Source organism: Poeciliopsis prolifica, unplaced genomic scaffold, assembly GCF_027474105.1.
Source record: "Poeciliopsis prolifica strain line A6 unplaced genomic scaffold, Auburn_PproV2 SCAFFOLD020, whole genome shotgun sequence".
In the NCBI taxonomy this organism is placed as follows: domain Eukaryota; kingdom Metazoa; phylum Chordata; class Actinopteri; order Cyprinodontiformes; family Poeciliidae; genus Poeciliopsis; species Poeciliopsis prolifica.
This window is the reverse complement of record NW_026562395.1, coordinates 3,821,835-3,840,790: the sequence shown is the minus strand read 5'-3', so window position 1 is coordinate 3,840,790 and position 18,956 is coordinate 3,821,835. Positions and strand designations below refer to the sequence as shown.

The window sequence follows — 18,956 nt, the reverse complement described above, 5'->3', positions numbered from 1 at the left end:
TACAAGCTTTAATTTAATTTTTAATTTAAGAATATCAAACTTTTGTGTTGATGGTTTTTGAAGTTTAACATGTAACGTTGTGCTTCTGTTCAGCCTGTTAAAGGCATATTTAAGGCTTCTGTACACTGCCTACCTGTGGCCGCCCTACGTAACAGCAAGCTTGTACAAATTCCAAGTTGAATCCAGTAAGTTTGTGAATCCTCTTTAAAAAAAACTTCCAAGACCCTGATCCAAGTTTGTTTCTGCTTTGATCAGCAAAAAAAACAAAAAAAAAACATATTCTGTCTTGTTTTCACAGGACAGAAGATTAGTGGAAAAATTGCTAGAGAAAAACCATCACTTTAAAATGAGAAAATTTGCCATCTCAGAAAAATTTGAATTATTTCGTAGCGTTTATATTACATTTATTTGGCAGCTTTTAAATTATTGCAGTTCCATCTTGTTGGGATGTTTACTGTTAAATCTTTTTTTTACTTGGAAGAAACATTCAACTTGTTTTATGTACTGAAAACTACTTCCATAAATATTGGAATGAGTACATCTATTCAGTAATACAGGATGTCACATTGGGCAAAATTTGTGGGTCTTCGTCATAGACAACAAACGCCAACGTTTTTATTTCACATGAATTTAATACTTTTTAGTAATATTTTAGTAATTTATTTTTCATTTGAGTAAATAAGCAGTTTTCAAAAAGAACATAGCCCCAGATTTCCAGATCTTGCTCAGAGTTTGAACTGCAGTAATAAATTTGGATTCACCAAATTGTGCTTTTCTGGTGTGAGCATAGTAAAACAGTTCACCGATCACTCTTTTGACTTGATTGTATAAACAAGTATAAACAAGTACAAACAGGACACAGAGCTCTCAATACAGTACATGCCAAATTTTATTCAGGACTTGGTCAGGAAACTGTTGCAGCGGTAATGGCTCTTCGACAACACTGTACAGTATTGGGCTGCACCTGATAGGGTACACTTGCATTAAATGTACAGATAGGTTATAAAACAAACTGAACAGCAACGTCATTCAGAGGATTCAGCAGGACAAGCCTTTATCAAAGTGTCTATGCAGACCGTGGTATATAATGCCCAGGATTGTACGGAGCAGAAATGTGGGATCTTGAACATGTGTACCCGTCCTGTTGTGTGAACTGTAAGGCAGTTTAGATTGCAATAGTTTTTGGATTATCCGCTAAAAGATTGTTCAGACAGAACTAACATTAGATGGAAACCTTTTTTTAAAAAAGCACAAATCTAAAATATAAGAGTAAAAGTAGAGCAGGACGTGGATATCTCAGAATCTAGAATAATGACGAGAGGCCAGTGAAGCAGCAGAAGTTACATTTAAATACTGAAAAGAAGAAGGTGTATAAATCAAAACAAAGAGGAGAAGCAGGCGGGAGGTCATGGCAGGCAGCAAGCAGGTATGGACTCCTGTCAGAACAGGTCGTGGCGAATGCGGCCCCCCCGACCTCCAGTCGACCTTCGACCCATGTGTCGTAAAGCGGCCGTCACTCCAGCTTGAGCAGCTCCACGTCAAAAATAAGCGTGGCGTTTGGCGGGATGACGCCGGGGTGGCCTGTCGCTCCGTAAGCCATGTCTGGTGTGCAGGTGAGTTTCGCCCTCTGGCCGAGGCTCATCTGAGACGCGGGAAAGAAGACGAACACATCTGGATTTACTCGCGGCGTACTTCTCCACAAAACAAATTTAAAAGTACAAAAGTAGTAAAAAACAGAGATATTAATTTACTGGTATATTCATGTTATTAGGAAATGTTACATACAAAATAAAGTTGGCCTGTTATCTCTTTACATGAATGAGTTTTTTTGTCCTAGAATTAAAAAAACAAACAAACAAACATACAAGCAAGTGAAGCCTAAGCTTAAGAATAATGAGAACTCTAATTTTATGAGAAATTTTAACATGTACTTTCCTTAAGTTAGTTTTCAAATCTAGCAACATTAACACAGGAACAAACAAAACAAATAACTTTAAACTTTGGTGAAATACTGACACCATGTTATTCACAACTGACACGGAGCAACCAATAGTAAAACCAGGCTTTGTTTACCTATAATAACGGAAAATGAAAATAATAATTGTTTTTATTTTCCGCTAATGTAATCTTCAATTCGAAATTCTGATTTTATGCACGATGAGGTTCCAGTGGAAGCACCACATTAGTGCAAAATCTGAGATATCATCACCCTGCTCTGCACACACACATACTGCACCTGCAGGATTCCAAAAACCTTTCAATCTTGACTCAGATTTATTGATTTTTCAGACAACTTTAACATCTGAGTGGAAAAAAATATATCTATTTGGGTTTCTGCCAGCAAGGTAGAATGTTTAAACCTAATCAGTTTTTCAGTTGTTTAACATGTGTTGACTTACGAATCAAAAACATTGTTGAAGTTTTGATTCAGGAAAAGGCTAAAAGGCTTTTTTATTACCTTTTTGGCATCTAGACCAACTTACACCAGCCCCATTTTAGAATATGGACTGAATTATTCTACATTGAATAGAAAAAAAAATCAAGTTTTTGATCTCTAATATCTTTTGTGTGATAGTTTCATCCCACTTTAGTGGTGAATATCTGAGAGAATTGAAGTTCCAGTGGATGCACCACCAACTAATTGAATCATCCGCCTGCAGTCATTTGGTGGAAGGTAGGCTACACACCAGTCCATCACAGGGTAACACAGAGACACATGGGACAAACAAGCATTCAGAGAGGCCAGTTTTCCTTAGACAACCCACACATTCAAAGAGAGAACAGGCAAACTTGAAGCACAAAGAGCCCAGGCCAGGATTCTAACCCAGGACATTGTTGCTGCAATGCAACAATGCTAACATCTGAAAGCAGATTGCTTTCTTACCTGTGCTACTCCTTCCTCCCAGCCTTTTATAACCTCCATCCTTCCAATCTTGAACTTAAAAGGTTTGTTCCTGTCTCGAGAGGAGTCAAACTTTTTTCCGTTCTGCAACATACCTACCAACGACACAATAAATCCAATTGAGATAAGGCAATCACATAAGACACGGGTGTTGGTTCAAATAAACAAACATGCTGCCGACATGGTCTGCAAACGACTATTAGGCTGGTGTGGTTTCCTTTCTGGACTGCGATGAACAAAAGGAGTGGGAATCTGAAGTCATTGGCCTAGTTTAGCGGATTATTTTTAAAAGTTAAATAGGCCGTCACTTGCATGTATGTAGACCACAGGGAGAAAAGGATAACAAAGGCACAGCGGTGCAGGACTCTGCTCCTTCAGGAACGGACCAAACATTCAGGCTTGATAATAAGATGGAGGCCAAAAAACACTTATATAAAGGCAGAAAAAAACTGCTCTTCCTTGGTAGGGTGCTTTAACAACTTCAGAGATGCAGTGCCTTGTGAACTTTGAAACCTTTTAAAAGCAGAGCAAGCAAAACAATCACACCCTTAAAAACAGTTTGTTATTGTTCCTGCACAACCGATCTGGACCTCTAAGCAAACCCTGCCCTAAAGATCGGTTCGTCTCCACAACTTGGGAATGAGCCGGGTGTAAATAGTGACTTCAGAAGGTTTGCTAATGTGAATCTACCTTAAAGGCATGTACTTTGTACTGATCTACAGAAGATGCCTCCAGTACCAGGTGTAAAGAAGTATTTTAATATGAACAAAGCTACAGGCCAAAACACTTGACATTCTTTAATGACTTCTTTTCCATTTTTGATGAAGGCAAACTTTCAACTGCAGCTGCTCTGCAAGAGAAGTCTGGAGAATGGCCCGCTGAAGATTTTTGCACAGAAATATATATCTAATTTCTCTGTCTATTGCATTTTTCATATAGAGTATATCCATCATTGCCTCTGCACAGCAATTTAGTAAAAAACATTGATGAAGGCTGGCTGAATTTGTCCACTGAGCAAATTTCACATCTGCACGAGGATCTTTCTTCGCTAGCTGCTAAATTTCTTATTAATCTCTCACTTACGTAGGAGGTTTCTGCACCTACACCATCACATTCAGCCTTATTGTGATGGAGGAAAGACAGTCACCATTTCCTTCAACTTTTTTTGTACAAAACGGTGCAGAGAAAGAGTCTTCTGTACCAAGTTTGTTGCACAGCTGATTGTGTTGCCTGAGTAGGAAAGTGTACACAGAAGGAATTACATACAATATGCAAAATGTGACTCCAAGTTAAAACTTTAGTGCTTTTGGAAAAATCTTACAGATCGGGACAATGTTGGCAATGGTTGTGTGGTAGACGTTTGATAGAAGTTTGATCCCCACTCCACCCGCCTCTTGTCGTTGTGTCCTTGTGCAAGACACTTCACCCGCCTCACCTGCTGGTGATCAGATGGTCCAGTGGTGCCAGTGTAAGGCGGCCTCACTTCTGTCAGATCGCCCCAGCGCAGATGCGGCTACTATCAAGTAGCTTGCCACCGTAAGTGTGTGAATGTGTGGGTCATTCATTTTAGCTGCTTTGGCAGCTAGTCGCCAAAACATGTTATTATTTGGAGGGCTGCTGGCCTAAGTTGGGTGTGAAGAGGCATGAAGTCAGTAAAACCCTGTCAGACTTCATAATCTCTGACAACTTATATCTAGGAATGCATGGAGATATCAAGGATTCAAATATTCTGACACCACCGAAATGAACCATCAACATTTGACTATGGATAATTTCCAGTGCCTGGTCAAAGCCAGTCTAGAAACTCTCTCAGTCCACCGGTTTCTGATGCACCCTACAGTATCCTGCAGACACCATCAAAATTTTGAGTTTCAATGTTGTGGTGCGGTGTGAAAGGGACCTAGATGTTTGTTACCACAAGCTAATCTTTAATAATTTAGGCCTTTGTCCATATTTGTACCAGTAATATGAAACAAACTAAGTCGTTCTGGCACTTCACGTGGAATGAAAGCACCAGAAAGAGAGAAAAAAAAAAAATCCTAACCACCTGCTTATCAAGTGGCTCTGCGATAGTCCCTAATTTAGCTGCCTGTCAAAATTCTTTCCAATAAGTGTGAATATTTGGCATTTAAAGTTGGTGTCAACCAAAATGCAATCATGGTGTCTTGCCCATCTAGTCATATGAATGTTGATACTGTACTGCTTCTCCTCTTTCGCTTCCCCTAAAATTAGCGAGTCTACAGTTTCCAAGAAGCCTCCTTAGTCCATATATCAATGGCCACGGCCCCTTCCAATCGCGGAGTCAACAGGTTCGCACACACACCAAAGCAAACGCCACCTGCTGCAGGTCATTCGAGTAGCAGGACAACAACGTTTTGGCAAGAAGCGCATAAAGTGGGTTCAATTTAATGAGTTCAGTGGGGGGCAACTCAAATTAAAACACTGTCCACTTGAAGGGAGACTTTGGAGGGATGATGCATTACAGTTCACTCTTGGGATTGGATGGGTTTGTGGATGACGTAAAGAAGATCCGGAATATATATATATATATAAAACCTACTTTTTAAAAATGTTTTATTTTTTTTTACTGTAGGCACATCAACGTGGATTTCACGCAAGGTGAAATGTCCGATGAAAAGACAGTATATATAAAAATTGGGTTAAAAGTAAAAAAGAAAAAAAGGGAATAACTTAGAATTATTCTCAATATTTACACTGTGCACAAACAAAGCACTGACGCAGAATCCATATTGCTGACCGCCCAAGACCCACAGCGTGTCACTGCTGTTATCAGTTTTTGCATAGCTAAGCCTGGGCGAGGTCTGCAAAAATAAAGCTCAGCCTAACCCTTCCTGCGCTCGGCTCCCAGGCTCTCTCTCCCCGTCAGAGGGCTTCACTTGGTTGTAGGCTGGCGAGACGCCATACCACACAGGGGTGGGGTTATTTTTACTCAGTTTACTGTATCCTGTGTTGCCCCTCGTCTAGAAAAGCTGCCAGCAGAGCAGCCCCCTGGACTCGAATGCGGATGAACTGAGACGTGTGTAAAGCTATCTGCCGACAAGACGCGCGTCAGTGCTGCATGGCCACAAGTCTTAATGACTAGTCAAGTCTTGCACATTTCTCTTCGTACAATGGAGTAACTTTAAATTGATTCTAAGGAGTATTTAGAATCAGTTTATTACTATAGTCTTGGTTGCATCTGTTTCAAGGTTTGGTTAATGAATACAAGTGTGCTATAACTTATTTTTCCTCTCGGCATCTGCCAGGTGTAAGCTGTGTAGAGGGTATTATGGTTACAATCAGAATATGAGCTGTGAAAAAAAGCCTGTCAAACAGTCAACCACTCAACAGGAGATGATGTTCGTCTGAATCTGAAGCCGTTTTTTTTTTGTTTCCCCCCCTCACTTGCATAAACTCCATACTGTTGGCAGTGAAAACATCCAGACACTCAAACAACATTTCCTCCCTGGAAGTAGTTTGGCAGCTCGTGACTTTCAGCCTGCTCTTCAGGCTGAAAGTCTGAAGAGCAGACTTTGACAGCTTCAGGCGCACCTTAAGCTGTCAAGCCTCAGCTTTGGTATTCTCCGGTGTCAAAGTCTAGAACCTGAACTTGTTATAGAACAACCCAAATTAGGCTTTCCCCAATGGTAGTCTTATTTAAGTAAAAAAGAAAAAAAAACTAAAAGCACTGTTTGTCACAGGAACCCGGTGCCGCTAATTGCTCCATTGGTCTCGGACTCGTTTTCCTTTCTTCATGCTGGCTGATACCATATCAGCCTACGTTTTCCTCCTTTGGCGACAGTCTGATATGCTTAGAAACGAGCTTGAGACAGCAGGACTGCAGCTGTTAGAGCTGCCACTCCGTGAGCACATGGACATTTGGGCTTGATGACAGAAACAGGAGTGTGAGTGAACGAGAGGGACCCGCAGTGCCTTGACAAAGTATTCAAACCTCTTGAACGTACAATTACAAACGATATCTTTCAATAGGATTATCTGTGATGATGAATCCCAACACTACGTGATGCATGAATGGAAAGCGGGAAAATCAGACAGGTTCTAAATGGTGTTATTGTAAATAACAATATTTGTAAAAGGTCCCCCTGCGATTTTTTTCAGTGCTAATATCCCAAGCACTGAACATTGGATTGAACTGTGTACTTCATCATTTGGAGATTTGGGACTCTTCCAAAACACGGCCATCAACCTAAACTAACCGGCCAAGTAAGGACAGCAATAGTCATTAACCATGATCCCCACCATTAAAACAAGATTACCAGAGAGACTTAGAAAGAAGTGGCAAAAGCAAATGAGGCGGATTAGCAGTCCTTGCCAATAACTGATAGTGACATCCAGGACATGTTACTGTGGAATATTGTCTCTTTTCTCCAGACATTTGATTGTCAGCATGTCATGGGACTCATTAGACCGTCAAACACCAACAGTCTAATGATTACAGCAAATTTCTCCAGATTCGCTGCGAGACTGACTGCTACAGGAGATCCTTCCTGTCCACAGCATCAACATTCAGGATGACTCTGTGAAAGTACCTGGTTGAAATTAGTTATGATAACATTTAACGTCCCTTTAGGATGAATGAGAGTATTTTTGAACTGAGTGTGAATTTCTTTCAAATATAGTGGTGGCATCATTATGGTGTAGGGACACATCATTATGGTGTGGGGACGCCTTTTTTTTCAGGAATATGGCAGGCAGCCAGCGTGGATAGATGGAAGAATCTAAACAAAGAATGAGATAGTTTTCCAAGAGGAATGGGTAAAGTTATTGAAAAAAGACGATTCATGATGGCTGAACAGTCTGGTTAGCTTTTCCTATGTACATCGCTTTGAATACATTTCCACTTAATAATGATGTGCTATTTTATGTTGGGCCATCACGTAAAATTCCCCTTAAATTTGGACTTTGAGCAAGACAAAATGTGTAGAATCGGAGGAGGCATGAATACTTTAGAAAAGCACTGCATTCTGCAGGTTTGAGTGCCAGAGCTGGTATCTGCCGAGCTGGCAGTGACCTCTCTGCTAATTTGGGCGATCGCAACTCTCATCGGGAGTCAGAGAGAGGTCACTGCCGCAAATCTTTGTGTCTGTCCGCTCTGGCATGCGAGTGTCTGCACGTCTAAGATCCCCCGGGTGAAAAGACGAGACATAAAAAAAATATATAGAGACATAGTGGTTTTGAAGAGCAACTGAGAAGTTCTGTATTGCTAAATGCTGGAAAACAGAGTAGAGTAGGTTCTTAATCTAGTTATGTTTGGAGAACTGTCTCTCTCCATTTCTGGTCAAACGGGTTGAGGCAAAGCTAACACTCTCAGATTTTGAATTTAGACAGTTAAATTAAACTCTTTGAAGAACCTTCTTTGTGTGAGATTCTAACTGCTTTAAAATAAAACAACTATATTTGACATTTCTGCAAAAACGGGAGTGTCTTCAGTCGTTTTCCACGATGTATAGTTTTTATTTTTCATATCACGAGAAACATTTTCAATCTAATCTGTGCAAATGCATTTTCCCATGCTCATACAATGAGATTTTTTTTGGCCTTTTGTACAGACTTGTTTTGGCTTAACTCTGTACTTTGTAGGGCCTTGCCTCCAAAATACCAGCAGCTTACATGCAAATCCAGCCGGTCGAACAGCAAAGAAAATTAAAGATGGGGGGGGGACGTCACCTTACGTTCAATAAGACAATACAGGATACAAGTATAACTGATTTGAAAACACTTATTGGAAAATACTAAGAAATAACAGCAAAATGATTAGTTTTGTGCAAAAAAAAAAAAAAAGAACAAAAATAAAGACACTTTATCTTTGTTTTGCACTACATGTTGCGCATAATCGCTGTCCCCAAATGGCCAGCCTAAGCCAGGAGACTCCCAACCGAGATCATCCTTAAAAAATCTGAAGCCTTTGTCTAAGCTGTTGTTCATCCAAGCTGTTAGCAGACTCCACTAAAGGGACACAGAAGCCAATTTTCTCACACAAGACAGGGATTATTAGTATCCCAGATGTCTACTTTGTTAAAATGCAAACCAAATATTAAAGAATAAAAAATAAAAATTGGTCTCAGATGTCACTAAAAAGGCTGGTATTTGGCAAAGATTGTTCTATTTGTACATCACTCCTTGCAAGGTCTCATTCTCCAGACATCCCACAAGGTCCTGCTTTGGGACCCCTGTTGCTTTTGCTCTCATCCTATTGGTCCGTGACTACTTTGTACAGTTATCTCATATCACTATTATGCAGATGATGCCTGGCTGTATATTTCTTTCCTTCCAAATTAAATTTCAAAACTGCATATTTCATTAAAATGCCTCACTTCACCTACAACCTAACTGGTAGACAGTTTTTTTTTATTTAAACGAAGAAGAAAACTGAAAATGATCTTAGCACCACAGCACTAAAGATAAGGGGCCGTTAGCGTTTTAGAAATGTAACAGTTTATAAGTTTAAGTCATAAATATTTACTCATCGGAGCATCCTTGAATTTTATTCAGCGGAAAATGACTCACACATTAGTTAAAAACAGCTGAACTCCGGGCCAAATGAACATTCAGATTACTGCAATGGCAAAGAAGGAAAACCCATAGGCAATGCTACAAAAATACCGATACTTAACTGGTTGATGATAAAATTTGTGCCAGAGTGGGTCTGGTTCTATATGCACATAAATGATAACACGTGATGCCGACAGATGACATGTGAACTAGGTTCTGTTTACTTTCTGTCTGACCTAGTTGTCTGGACAGCCAACCCCGAGGCACAAAGCAGCCCAAATTTATTTCCCCCAAACGTCTCCATGTCTTACTGCCCCACCTTAAAACAAGGCCTTCTGACAAACAGGAAAACGAAAGCAGACGTACGTATGGGTGTGTGTGTGGGTGTGAGAGAGTGACAAGCCGAAACAGAGTCGAGCAGAGGAAAACATCTGACTTCTCTTTCAGAACCAAAGCAAACTAATGGTGCCTGACAGAGGAGGCGCAGCCCCGCAGAGCTTATGAAACTCAAACCAACACGCAGGTGCACCGGCCTGCAGAATGTGGGAATTGTGCGAGCGAGCGACTTGTAACGTGAGCAGAGCAGATCGAGTCCAAAACGGGCAGATTTCCTCTTTCAGCAGCAAGGACAAAGGAAGGATGCAGAGTTTCAAGAGAGTCAGGATATGAAAACAAAAAACAAAACAAAAAGAAACAATTACCTATGTAATGAACAACACATGTTTGGCCTTTCTTTGGAAATGTTCGCCCTGTTAAGAAAAGAAAGAAAACAAACATTAGTGTATGCTCGCACACTTCTGAGAAGGAGAGGCTTATCTTGTAATAAGTGATTCAATAGTTATGAAACATATATATATATATATTTTCAGATGCAGTTTATTTTTGTTTTTGTTGCTGTTTTATGTCGTTTTCTGTATTCCGCATCATTTAAAATTAATCTCTGTAGTAAAATGTTTGAGCGAGTTAGAATCTGGAATGGATTTAAGTTTTTTTTTTTTTTTTTTTTTACAAAAACGTGGAAATGGGTTGTTAAAATGACCAGTACAGACCGGCGTCCCAGATTTTAGAGATGCACTGATCAGTCGGCCAAATATCCGAATCTGTCAATATTACCTTCATTAAATGAGCACCTTTTTTTTTCATAAAAGGACATTTTCTCACAAACTGTAGAAAAGGGTGGGAGGGGGAGAAGGAAAAAAATAAATTATCTGGTCAGAGTTTTTTATTTTATTTTTTAAAGCAGATACAGTTATCGCTCTTTGAAATCCTGTTCAGTGCATCTTAAATAGATTTGATTATCGAAGATCTTTATCAATCATGCAAGTGGCGAACGTGCACGGACACCAAACAGATCACAGTGAGCGTTAAAATCCAAGGAAGGTCCATGAAGGCTTTGGGGACGCTTTCTACAACACTTTGCATTTCATGCATATTCCATGACACAGTAGGGTTCTTAATTGACGCTGAGAAAAAAAAAATCTCATCCCTTGAATGTCTTCAGTTTAAGTTCCGAGATCTCCAGGAGCCAAACCTCTGCTCCCTGCCTTCCAAGCCTGCAGACTGACTTCATCGGATCTGTCACTCCCTTGTGGCAACAGCAGCCTGCATGCATTTTTGTCCCCTCGAGTATAAATATAATCTGCTTACTTTTGACAATGAGAGTGAGGACTTCCTTGCTCCAGTTTTATATCAACAAATTGCTGATGCCACGCAAAGCAACAACTGACGGAGTCCCGTTATGTCAAATTGGTAGGACCAGCACGTTTCACGGTGAAGTATGGAGCTTTCTGGAAAGATGTCCTGCAAGCCTTTCAGTGAGGATGAGCCCCTTATCACACTACTCTAATTATAGCTCAAACATGTTTTTAACCAGCTACGCCAACTCGCAATATCCATTGACAAAAACCGTCCTTTTTGGAACGGCGGCATTATTTCACGAGACACCACGACGTGCCAAGGAGTCGGCAACGGCGCCGCTTCCCAACCCCGCATCAACGGCGACCCGGGCGGCTACATTTACTCACCATCACCGGGGGATATGGTCTCGACTTCCACGCCCATGGTTGTGCTACTTTGAAAGGCTAACTGAGAAACATAAACACCCAAAGAGCCCTCTCAACAGCTGGCGTTGCCCTCGTATTGCGGCTACAAGTCGGGCTTAATCGATTGAAATCATGTATTCAGCGGACGACCATCGACCCCGCAGCCTCGACCAGCCGTCACAGAGCGAGCCCAGGAATCCTGTCGCGAGACACAGACTAGGACTACAACTACATCACGTTCTTGCGCCTCATCGAGGAGATGCTAGTTCTTGTTTTTATGTATTTATCTTTTTTTGCCTGGTTCTGTGTGTGTATATATGTGTGTTTTTTTTAAATGAAATTAAGTATTTATTTTATTGTACAGCCAATGAAAGTAACGGTTTATAAAGCACCCAAAAAGGCAAAACAGACGCTCTTGGTCAACAAACTACATATCCCATAATGCACTTCCCCCACGACGGTTCGTTTTGTTTCCGAGTCACTCACGAGAGCAGCCTTGTGGACACACGTTAGCCGGCGACAATGCGAGGAGATTGTGATTCTATGCTTTTTGTCACGTTTTCGTCTGAGGCGGCTGGTGTATTTTCAGGTAAGCTAAGTAAAGTTGCGTGTTGGTGCCGTCTCGTTCGTAATTTGACTTCGCAACTTAAAGCTAAGTTGCCAGACTCGTATGTAAAATGTGTGAACTCACTGTAGAAGTAGCCCGTGACCCCACAGACCGCATCGTGCTCAATTTTTGAATGTTTTTTTTTTTTTTTTTTGCTATTTTGTTGAGAGTTCAAAATACAGAATTTTCTGCAAGTGCTTCTGGTGACATTAAATAAGACGGCTTATCTAAGTTATTTTGGAGCGTTTATTTGTTTGATTGTGGATTATCTTAACATTAAATTCAACCTTTATGTAGCTTTTCCTAGTAACTTGATGGTTTCCGCCAAATTTGGCAACAACATAGCATAATGTAAATGCAGCACTTTGACTATTTTTTATCTTAAATTTTTTTTAAGATAAAGTAAGTGGGGGTGACAGAGGCATAAAAAGTCTATTTATGAAGAAATTATATTTTCATTTTTATTGTCATTCTTATCATGATTTAAAAACAACATTGTCATTGCAATATTCTTTATTGTCCCTCAGTGGAGAAATTATCAAGTAATTCTATGGAAAACTTCAAATCTTTATATATTGATCTGACTTAAAATTCCCAAGATCTTTTTTTAATGTCAGTGATTGAAAGAAGTCCACTATAGAATACAATAATATTTCATTTATTTCATCTTCTCCATATTTTAAGGTACCAGATTAAGATACCAGATGTATATTTGCTTCTTTTTGTAATTTTGCATTTGTTCCCTTATTACTTGAGGTTAAGATCTATTTTGTAAGCTTACTACTAACTTTCACCATATCTAAAAAAAAAAAAAAAAAGACACTGTGGTGACCCACTTAACACAACATTGTTAATACCCCGGGCTCCTAACTACATTGTTAAGGTCATCCGGCATAAGCAGCTGTAGGTGTTCGTCACGACAGCCTCAGCTCAGGCAGAGGGGGATTAAAGCGTGTACTTGGGAGGAGACACAGCAGAGGCTTTTGCTGTTCTTAATCTGCACAGGTAGCAATAGCTACCCTTGTTCAAATAGTAACTCGGCTAGGTCTCTGTCATCAATGCTTCTTTTTTGAGACATATAATTTTGTCTTCATCTAAGATTTTTTCTTCCTTTCAGGATGGATCTTGGTAAAGCAAAGCTGCTTAGGAGTGGACTCAACACTCTACACCAAGCCATCCACCCTGTGCACGGGATCGCCTGGACAGATGGAAAGCAGGTCTGCTTGACTGCTCTCTACTTCATCAATGGCGAGGTGAAGTTTGGAGACACCAATGTCATCGGGCAGTTTGAGCACGTCTTCGGACTCTTCTGGGGCCCACTGTGCTGCTCGGACTCCCCTGCTCTTCTGGCTGTCCAGCATAAGAAACATGTTACGGTGTGGCAGCTTCAGCTCAGTGCTCTTGAGCAGAACAAGCTGCTGTGCACGCAGACCTGCGAGATGAGTGAGCCCTTTCCCTTGCTTTCTCAAGGCTGCGTCTGGCATCCTAAACTGGACATGCTGGCTGTGCTGACGAAGCGAGATACGTCCGTGTTGTTTTCTGTCAGGGTCGACAACAGGAGGATCAAAGCAGACATCAAAGGTAGTGGGCTCATTCACTGTGCTTGTTGGACTAAGGATGGCACCCGCCTGGTGGTGGCTATTGGCAGTGCTCTGCATTCGTTCATTTGGAGTGACATCCAGAAAAGCCTGGTGGCGTGCACTTTTTGCCCTATCTTTGACGTGGGGGGCTACATCTGTGCAATTGAGGCCACCGGGGAAGCTCAGGTAGCTGTGGCTACAGAGCTACCGCTTGATAAATTATGTGGACTAAACTCCGGGATAGCTTTTGACCTGCCGACAGAGACAGAGACCCTGCAAGGACCGGGCTCGCATGCAGTCATGGTGGACGATGATGGCATTCTGGATTCAAGACGGAGGTCTTTTGAGTCAGAGAGATCGTACATCCCCAACTCAGGCCCCTTTGATCTTACCCATCTCCTGGCGAAGCACCGTCGCTCGGACCCCAGCCCTCTTATTCACTTGCGCCGCAGAGACACTGTGACAGGTTCTGGACAGGACAGCTCACACCTCGTTCTGGTTACATATGAGCGGAAGGTAACTACAACCCGCAAAGTCAGCATTCCAGGGATTTTGGTCCCTGATATTGTTGCTTTTGATCCTCGTGCCTCCACAGTTGCAGTTGCTTCCAATGCCTGCAACATGGTTCTTGTTTACTGTATCACACCTTCTGCTATGCCCAACATCCAGCAGATTTCTCTGCAGCAGAACGAAAGACCCAAAGGCGTCTGCTTCCTCAGTGACAAGGTACTGCTTTTGATGGTGGGCAGGCAGAAGACTACCGATCCTGCCTTCCTTCCGTCTTCCAACACGGACAAATATATTCTTCACCTCATATCCAAAGAGCTAATATACGACGGAGAATCAGCTATTGCACCATCCCCCTCTGCTCTCAACCATGAGTCTTCTACTTTCTGCGCAGGGATTAGGAGGCACTCAGAGCACTTGTCAAAGGATGACAGGGAACGGCCAGGGATAAAAGACTTGGTTCTGCCTGGAAGGGTAGTTTGTTCGCCAGGGAGCAGACGCAGGCTTGTCGAGGAGATCAGGAGCAACGAACCCAGCCCCGTCACCACCTTCGTAGACCTTTCTGAGCGGCAAGAAAGAGCCTCGTCCAGAACCTCGTCCATCACGGTCGAGAACTTTGACATAGACCACGTCAATCGGATGGCCAGCCTGGCAGTAGGAGGCCAGGCAAGCAGAGACTCCAGCCGGGCAAGTTCTCCTCGCTTCGAGCCATCGGAGAAGCCGCCAACGCTACCCATGCCTGAGAAGACATCCGGACAGACCAGGGAGCGATCCCTGGAACAGCTTGTTCACAACATGGAAAGGCTTTTTACACGCTTCGCAGATGTACAACAGTGCCTGACAGAAATCAGAGATTATACGCAGAATGGCAAGAAGGCCCAAGCAGTCTATCCCAACGCAACTGATCCCCCGTATGTCAATGTTACATGCCAGGTAATGTAGTGAGTCGTTTAGTCCTTACTCGGCACATCTTGTCTACCCATTGTCCTACGCAATAACTACAACCTTATTTTGACATCTGACTTTTTATACAAGAGCTGGTACTGATTTTGACTTTGTGTTGGCACACGCAGAAGCAGTTATCGGAGAATGTGTTCATCGATGAGAGGAGGCCAGTGCTTCTGTGTGATGGGAAGCTGTGCCTGCGTGCCATCCAAGACCTTTTCAACCTTACCGCTGTGGAGATGATGTATGGTATGTGAAGAAGAATAGAACTACCATTACCTAATGGCGTAATGCTTGTATTTTGGTTTTACTGTAAAACCAGAAATGGTCTTGAAAGTCCTCTGTGTCTCATAGCACGTAAGATTAATCATGTTGTGACAGAGAGTACAGAGTTAATCAGTGGAAACCACTAGGAGGAAACTCCTCAGTCTTCTTGGGTAGGTTCCTCGCTGCGTGTAGTTCAGGAAACCTCGTTCAATGGGCTTCCTCCTACTGACCAGGAGCAGTTGGGTGGTTTTACTATCTGGGCCAACTCTCTTCACACTTCATCTTTCTGCTACAACCAACAAAAGAATAAAGAATGTCTTTTCAAAGAGTTAATTGTTACCTCACACTGATATTGTTCTTCTGTTAACGTGCCTCAGCTATTATTGGAAGTGATTAGACGGCGAGATCAGATTACAGGGTTTAAAACAAAAGCAGCTTATCATTCCTGATAGGCAAAGTGTTTTGTTTTTGTTTGGTTATTTTCTTCTGATGAACCAACTCATGTTAACTCGGCCTGGCAGTTGGTTTTGCAGCGAGGCCAAGATACCTCCACAAATGACCATTGCCAAAAACAAAATGACGTGGGGAAGAGGTTTGCCAAAGAACACATGGACTGGCCTAAAGAGAAATGGCACATTTTAAGAGCTGATGAAAATTAGTTTGTTCTTTTGTTCTAGGCGCTGTAGTTTCTACTGAAAAGACAGCAAAGTATGCTTATAACTATGAAGAGGACCGTTGCCTAAAATCACATCTATCTTGTCTTACCAACTAACTGTTGGAATGGTTCATCAAATCAGTGAACAAATGACTGATATTGTCACTTTTAAGAAGACTGAATCTGTGAGGCTTCTGCTGCATTGCGGATTTAAGAGAACTGATGGCCCGTATCATGTCAGGCACTTTTTAGCAGCTTTTCGAAGGATTTCCTCTTTTCAACTGTTAGCATGGAACGCTAACAGTCTTGTATATTTATTTTCCAGGACCGCTGTGGATCGTACTTGTTGCAGACGCTGACGGCTTCGTGCCTCTGACATTTAAGCCCAAAGACGAACTGACGGTGCGGAACGGCAAGAGGAAATCTACCCTCCGGACTCCTGGAAGTCCAGAGAATTCCTGTCCATCCAGTCCAGCCCTGAGCCAAAGCCCGGCAACGACTGCAGAGGCATCCGTGTAGTAGCTCCCGACTCACCTGTACAGACTCTCGTAGTCGTGTTTCTCTTTGACTTTCGAACCTGTGACTTCAATGCCACAGAAACCCACTGTTCATGCTGCAAATTATATTTTTATAGTAAGAAAAAACTAATTGGTTTCTAAAGAGTTGCTCTTTCAGATGCTATATTTAAATATTGCTTCTTTAAAAAGAGATTACCTTAAAAAGATCCAATATTTTGGTTCTTTGATGAAATTTCATTCGGTCTTTATAGTCTTCCTCCCCAAAAAGCTATAGTTCTAGAGTGCAATTATAAGCTATTCAAGATGTGTCCCCTGCCAGTGTTATGTAATTTTCTCCCAAAGAAGTATAAGATTCAGATTCAGACATTTTACTCCTAAAATGTCTGAAATTTCACTTTTCTGCTTTGCGGTTAACCTCAAATATAAAACTGTTAATGTCATACCGGAAAAATTAGGAATGTCTAACACGGGGTTGAGAACCCACGGCTCTGGATCTTTAACTGCTTCACTAGTGGCTCCCCAGAGCGTTTCAAAAATGTCTGAAAATGGAAAAAGATGGCGTTAAATATATATTTTTTGCTTCAATATGGTTTCTGTAGGAGGGCGAACATGACGTTTCTTTCAGCTGGACAGAGGCGCGAGGCAGGTGAACATTTGCTCTGTAGCGAGAAGCGGTCAAATAACAAAAAGGTTACCGTACTTTCCGGACTATAGGGCGCACCTTAATAAAAGCCGCATCTACAATAAAAAAAAAAAAGAGTAAACGTACACGTATAACCCGCATGGTTCAAAGTGTAGGGAAAAAGTAACGCTGTATAGTCCGAAAAATACGGTAATGTGGAAAGACATTAGCTGCCAAGTCAAGATTAAAGTTACATCTTCAGTGCTCGATGTTGAGAAGCAGGCATCACGTGAAACACGTCAGAACAAATCATGCCATAGTCGCTTATTAGTAGCAAAGTGGTTGTTTTTATAAATTAATTGGTGATTTTTGTCTGTATATGTTTAGAATGACACTTTGCGATATTGTTGTGTTTAACGTCCTCAGGTCTGAGGACGGCCGGGTGTCAAAAGAGGAGAGGATGCCGCTGTGGTTTATCATTGCACTGACTTGCTTTGCATTTGCACATTAATCAAGCTGAAACTGTATTCATTGAATTTGAAATGCTTTATCTTTTCAAAAGGCAACTGTTTTAGTTTTATAACTGCAGGTTGCGTTTTATTGCACTCCGTTTGTTGCCCAGATAACGTGACTATTTACAAGGAGCGATCGTTGTTTTGGGAAGTTTTTTAGAGTTCCAAAACGAAATACATCTTTCCCTGTCGAATCTTCATAATAAAGTGACATCAAAAATCTGATTACTTTATTGCGTTTATTTAATTTTATCAATACAACGAAACATAATACATTCACATTGTAAACTTAAAGCACCATCGTACAACAGTAACGTGGTGCATCATTCGTTCCAGGACGCACTGCCGGGAAAATAAACATTTAATTGTGAATTTATGCACTTAGTTGTTTTGATAATAGGCTAAAATAGCTCATATAAACACTTAAAGCCTGTGTTGCCTCCATTATATATAAGGATTTAAATTTTTTGCAGCTCCAGACAGATTTGTTTTTTGGTGTAATATGGCTCTTTAAACATTCAAACAAAACCATTTGTTTTATCTTCTTGGTTGATGGCAGTAAGAAAACTGACCACAAGAGGGCAACACTCCACCAATTCTCTTAACTGCATAGTCTGTTCAATACAAAGCAACAATCCAGTCATATGGTTTTGCTCTTAAGGACATCCAATACATGTGCTCTTTGCTATTGCAAAAATATGTAAATCTAACCTCAAGTGTGAAAAAGTCAATCAAAATACAAAGATGTGTGTGTGAAACTAAGTATACCCCATAATTCAAGCCAGACTTAAAGTCGATTTCTCATTGTTGAGAACTGCAGACTTGTTTTTCTCGATATTACAAGTAGTGTTCACAGCCATTCGTTTCCGCCAGCTCACTTCACGTCCGTCAACGGTATTTCAATCAAAAGGAGGATTGACCATTTGCACTTTGGTCCCATCTGTTCATAGGACATTGTTCCAAAGGTTTTACGGCTTATCGGCTCAACTTTTCCTGCTAATTTCTGTTAAGAATTCTGTTTTTCATAGTCAACCAATCCGAACAAGCCAGCCATCTTCATCTAGGTCACATTGTCTTGAAATGTACGGTTTGACATGCTAAGTAAACCCAGTGGAGAAGATGTAGCTCCTGGGTTTTTGCAGTTTTTCCTAAACGTTACGCAACTTGCTGTGCCTTTGGAGTGAATTTTCAAAGAAATTCACAGGAGGAGAAAATGTCAGCTGCCTAAAACACTTTGCATTTGTAAAAAGAAATCTGAGATGAGAATGGCCTTAACCCTTTCTAGA

At 41.3% G+C, this 18,956-nt stretch overlaps 2 protein-coding genes across 4 annotated transcripts; one reads left to right on the top strand and one right to left on the bottom strand.

The window, feature by feature from the left end:
• Positions 1 to 865: 865 nt before the first annotated feature.
• fkbp1b (FKBP prolyl isomerase 1B) lies at positions 866 to 11,669 on the bottom strand. Of its 2 annotated transcripts, none has more exons than XM_055044177.1 (4): positions 11,440 to 11,669; positions 10,117 to 10,164; positions 2,885 to 2,997; positions 866 to 1,642 (listed from the first exon to the last, which is right to left on the bottom strand). In XM_055044177.1, the coding sequence occupies exons 1-4, from the start codon at positions 11,474 to 11,476 to the stop codon at positions 1,514 to 1,516; spliced, it is 327 nt and encodes a 108-aa protein (XP_054900152.1). In that variant the 5' UTR covers positions 11,477 to 11,669; the 3' UTR covers positions 866 to 1,513. The 2 variants fall into 2 exon arrangements, with proteins under 2 accessions (XP_054900152.1, XP_054900153.1); XM_055044178.1 differs by lacking the exon at positions 11,440 to 11,669 and adding an exon at positions 11,063 to 11,193.
• Positions 11,670 to 11,852: 183 nt separating this feature from the next.
• Positions 11,853 to 17,895, top strand: wdcp (WD repeat and coiled coil containing). 2 transcript variants are annotated; one of them, XM_055044155.1, is made up of 4 exons: positions 11,853 to 12,046; positions 13,182 to 15,084; positions 15,225 to 15,345; positions 16,344 to 17,895. In XM_055044155.1, exons 2-4 carry the CDS (start codon positions 13,183 to 13,185, stop codon positions 16,535 to 16,537), a joined length of 2,217 nt encoding a protein of 738 aa, XP_054900130.1. In that variant the 5' UTR covers positions 11,853 to 12,046; position 13,182; the 3' UTR covers positions 16,538 to 17,895. The 2 variants fall into 2 exon arrangements, with proteins under 2 accessions (XP_054900130.1, XP_054900131.1); XM_055044156.1 differs by lacking the exon at positions 11,853 to 12,046 and having other exon boundaries at positions 13,065 to 15,084.
• The last annotated feature ends 1,061 nt before the right edge of the window (positions 17,896 to 18,956 follow it).